Source organism: Calypte anna, chromosome 2 (genome assembly GCF_003957555.1).
Source record: "Calypte anna isolate BGI_N300 chromosome 2, bCalAnn1_v1.p, whole genome shotgun sequence".
NCBI lineage: Eukaryota > Metazoa > Chordata > Aves > Apodiformes > Trochilidae > Calypte > Calypte anna.
Window position 1 is genome coordinate 109,902,891 of NC_044245.1, and position 3,958 is coordinate 109,906,848.

At 41.3% G+C, this 3,958-nt stretch overlaps 1 protein-coding gene across 2 annotated transcripts; it reads left to right on the forward strand.

Moving 5' to 3' along the window:
- The first annotated feature begins 339 nt into the window (after positions 1 to 339).
- On the forward strand, positions 340 to 3,678 carry PPDPFL (pancreatic progenitor cell differentiation and proliferation factor like). 2 transcript variants are annotated; one of them, XM_008497603.2, is made up of 5 exons: positions 340 to 444; positions 574 to 667; positions 1,596 to 1,685; positions 1,773 to 1,872; positions 2,262 to 3,678. In XM_008497603.2, the coding sequence occupies exons 2-5, from the start codon at positions 613 to 615 to the stop codon at positions 2,272 to 2,274; spliced, it is 258 nt and encodes an 85-aa protein (XP_008495825.1). In that variant the 5' UTR covers positions 340 to 444; positions 574 to 612; the 3' UTR covers positions 2,275 to 3,678. The 2 variants fall into 2 exon arrangements, with proteins under 2 accessions (XP_008495825.1, XP_030301542.1); XM_030445682.1 differs by lacking the exon at positions 340 to 444 and adding an exon at positions 475 to 493.
- The last annotated feature ends 280 nt before the right edge of the window (positions 3,679 to 3,958 follow it).

A 3,958-nucleotide genomic window follows, 5' to 3' on the forward strand; every position in this document is an offset into this window, starting at 1 on the left:
CTATGATCCTATGATATTTATAAACAAAATAAAATCCCCTAGTAAAGCAGGTACCTGTCTGTTTCACCCCCCCCACACACACTACTTCCCCACAGGCCAGAGAAGAATTCCGTAACGCAGCAGTTGTTATTCCACACTTCACGCACTCCAGACAGTGCTCAGCGATGGCAGCCGGCATAGCGACAGAGGCCACCAGGACAGAGAACCGGGGTGGCAGCGTGACGGCCCGGGACTTGAGTCCCTGCGGGTGGGTGGGTGGGTGGGTGGCAGGGAGCCAGGGGCTGCCTCACGCCCGTCCCGTCCCGCCCCACCGCTCCCGGGGCGGGCCGTCCGCCGTCGCCGCGGCCCATAAAGCGGCGGCCCGGGTTGCCGCGCCAGTTCCTGAGGAAGGCAGCGTTATCGTTTCGCTGTCTACAGACGGCTGCTCTTCCCTGGGCGACGCAGGTGAGCCCTCGGGGTGGGCAGGGCAGGGTCTGGGGGACACTGAGGAGGGGTAGGGGTGCGACCGCCACCGTGGCCGGGTCTGTGGGACGCTCTGCCCCCTCCCCGTAAAACGCCTGGTTCCGCCCGCAGCTCCTCCTGAAGAGAAGCGGACTCTCGTCTTGTTCAGCCATGGCCTCGGTACCTTCCGCTGGCTGCCTCCTGGCCAGGAAACAGTACTACAGAAGTAAGTACCCAGCCCACCACCGCACCCACAAACCCCACTCCCTCAGCCGGGATGCTCGGGAGGAGGGAGACGGAGCCCCCCGCGCTTTTCCCGGGGGAGGTGTCCGGGTTGTGGCCACATGGAGAAAGTCAGAAGTGTTTTAGGGGGTGTCAGGGTGAGCTGGAGGCAAAAGGGTGTCAGTTCTTCATTGCTTGGAGAGTTTTTCCTTTATATCAAGGACCTTCTGTTTTAATGACCATATTCTGATTATTAATGAACTTTTTTTTTTTTTCTTTCCCCTATTTGGAGCTGTTCATGAGGGATGTATAACCTCATTATTTATTTATATATGCATATGTATGTATAATATAGGAAAAGTGTTAGCCCAGCAAGTCCTAACTTCTAGCTGTACTTCATTATTTACTATGCAGAATTACATGTAGAACGTCATTAGCTCTCATTTTTGTTCCAAATATGTGTTCCTGAATATTAACAAATCCCTGGTTTGAGAGTACATCTAGTGTTTTAGCTTTCCTCTCTACAGGATAGATCCTTCAATGCAAGTATAGTATTTAGTTGTGCCACAATGGAGAGTATAGCAATTAGGTTGTTTTGGACTTGAATATTCAAGAGCCAGACTGGTGTTTCGATAGTGCTGTGTACACGGTCATGAGAGTTTTTACTGGTTTCAGTGAAAGTTATACAAAGACATCTGAGTATGGTTTTAAGTGAAGAGTAAGTAGACCAAGAGACCAACTTCCATAGGAGTTTTTATGTAAATAACTTTGTAGTAGAATATTGTATATAAAAATTATACTTTGTGGCTCAGTAAACTTACACTTTAGATATCTTTCTTCTCAGATAGCAGTAGGTCTGAAAAAGTCTTGGCATAGACATAGTATATTTTCTCAAAGCATTTTTTCGTTATGTGTCTCTTTATCATGAACAGCAAGACAGGACTCGGAATCCAGTGTTTCTTCCAGCTCCTCCTGCTGTTCAGACTCTGTGTATGCTACAGACCAGGACAAAGCATATCTTGGTATTGTTCCCTTCTTTCAAACAGTCTTCTACTTTTCCATGTTAGTTAATCAGTGTTTAATGATGTGGGCTTCTTCTCCTTTGGCAGGGTTACCCGAGTCAATTGATAAATGTTGGTGGGTAAAAGGTTTTTTCCATAGTGGATCATCTCCACCAGCTGTCAGCAGAAAAACCCTATCAGCAAGCAGGTGAGTCCTGTTTTTACATAGATAGGGATGACTTATTCATTCCACTTGCCTGTTATCGAAGTGTTGCTAAAGAAATAATCAGCTAGAACAATCTGGGAGTGCAATTTTTCATGACTTGATTAAGAGGTACTGCAACTATATAGGTATAGAGGCTTCCCATGTTTCATTTTTGATTAATGAACTCGTATGCTACTTTACATTAAGCAGGTGCTAGTGATATTTATTTAATCCTCTACCTATAACACTTGCATGCCCATTTATGCAGTTTACCTGTTTGTCTTTATATTAAAAAGCTGATATGAATGCATTCAAAAATATTAAGGCAGATAAAAATATTTGAGGAAAATATGATAATTGTACTCATAACCTTTTTATATATATTTCTGCAGTACCAACAGCTGAAGAGGACAGCATTCTGGCTTTACTGACTGAGATGCTATAGGCTTGTTTATCCAAGAGGCTTGGAATCTTCCTATTGTCTGGATTCAACTGCAAGAAGAAAACAAACCTTTCAGAGAGTGGAAAAGTGTATTTTTAAAATATTTGTCAGTAGCTTGAATGATATTGCTTAATGGACAGGTCCATGGCCTACCTTGTTCATCATAGAGTTCCTATAAAATGAGATATCTCTCTAACGGAAGTTACCAGGATTAAATATCCTGATGACTTATTGGATAGTTAGGGAAAAATGACAGTAAAAGTAAGGTATTATAGATCTAGGAGAAGCATGTGACTTTGCAATAGGTGGTACCAGCTCTATAGGCAGTCATGCCCATGTAAACAAGATGCACATACATAATCCAGAGTAGGACTGCTGTATGGTTTTCTATCAAGTATTTGTGTACCCATTACAGAGAGTAAGTTTACAAGAAAGGTTATTAATAGCTTTGCTTTTAGAAAACCTGATTACATGAAGAAATGTGAATTAATTTGGTCTCTTTATCTGAGCAGGATGCATAGATCTCAGTCTCAAACACCCAGGTATGACTTTTATTCATATCTATGTATGTTGGTATTTGAGAACAGAATAGAAGAGAGACAACAAACCAGTAACTAGTAATGGACATTTACATTTTCTAAGCACAAGAGCAACCTTAATCAGAGTGGGTACTCTTAGCTCTGTTTTAGATTATTCTCACTTGTAGCTCGAAGAGTTACTTGTTCTTGAGTGAATAATCCTGTCTCTGTTCACTGTTGAGCTTAGTTGTGACAGATCTGGCAAAGTCTTCCAAATCAAACTAATCCCATTAATGTTATTAATAAAGCCTGCCTTTGTAATGATTCATGCTCTTGAAAGATACTGTAACATAGCTTTATTTGGTCTTCAACATTGCAAAGCAGTACATCACGTTATTTATTGTACCAGGTATGACTAAAATACATCAGAGGTCCTAAAAACCTGCAAGTATTTATGATGTAATTTCTGCCAACTATCTATGCAACTTCTTGATTTACAGTCACTAAACCTACCTGAGCTTTGTCCATCACTGGATGAACTAAAGATAGCAAACAATAATGTAGCCAACATTTTTCATTTTGGGTTAATGGTTGTCATGGTTATGTATAATAGAACTCTTATCAAGTGGCTGCTTCAGGAAGCTTTATTTGGTGGAGGGTATGTGACACATGACAACAGAGAAGAACACAGTTCTGAAATACAGCTTACAGGAATCTTTAAATTGATTTGTTACGTATGTTACTGTACTGCTATTGTGTAGTTTATCTTTGTCTTTCTCTGAGTGTACAGAATGAACCCTTTTTTTTATAGTAAGGTTTTTTTTTACCAATAAAGACTTAAACAGTGTTTTGTCCTGGCTTATTTTTTGCCTCTTACAGCCAACTGGTATTCTGTGTTGCTTGTGGTGCTGTTAGTGGGTGGTTTATGGGTTTATTATGATGTGTGTCTTTTGTGGTTTGTTTTGTTTTTTCCTTTAATATGTGAAGTATTAGTAAAATTGAAATTTCCTACAGAAGCCTGGTGTGTGTGTGTTGCATAGTTTAGTCACTTTGAAGTCTGACGTGAGACTAAAAAGGAATGGTAGAATGTAAGCTAGGAAAAAGACACACTGGTTGTTTTTTTTTATTT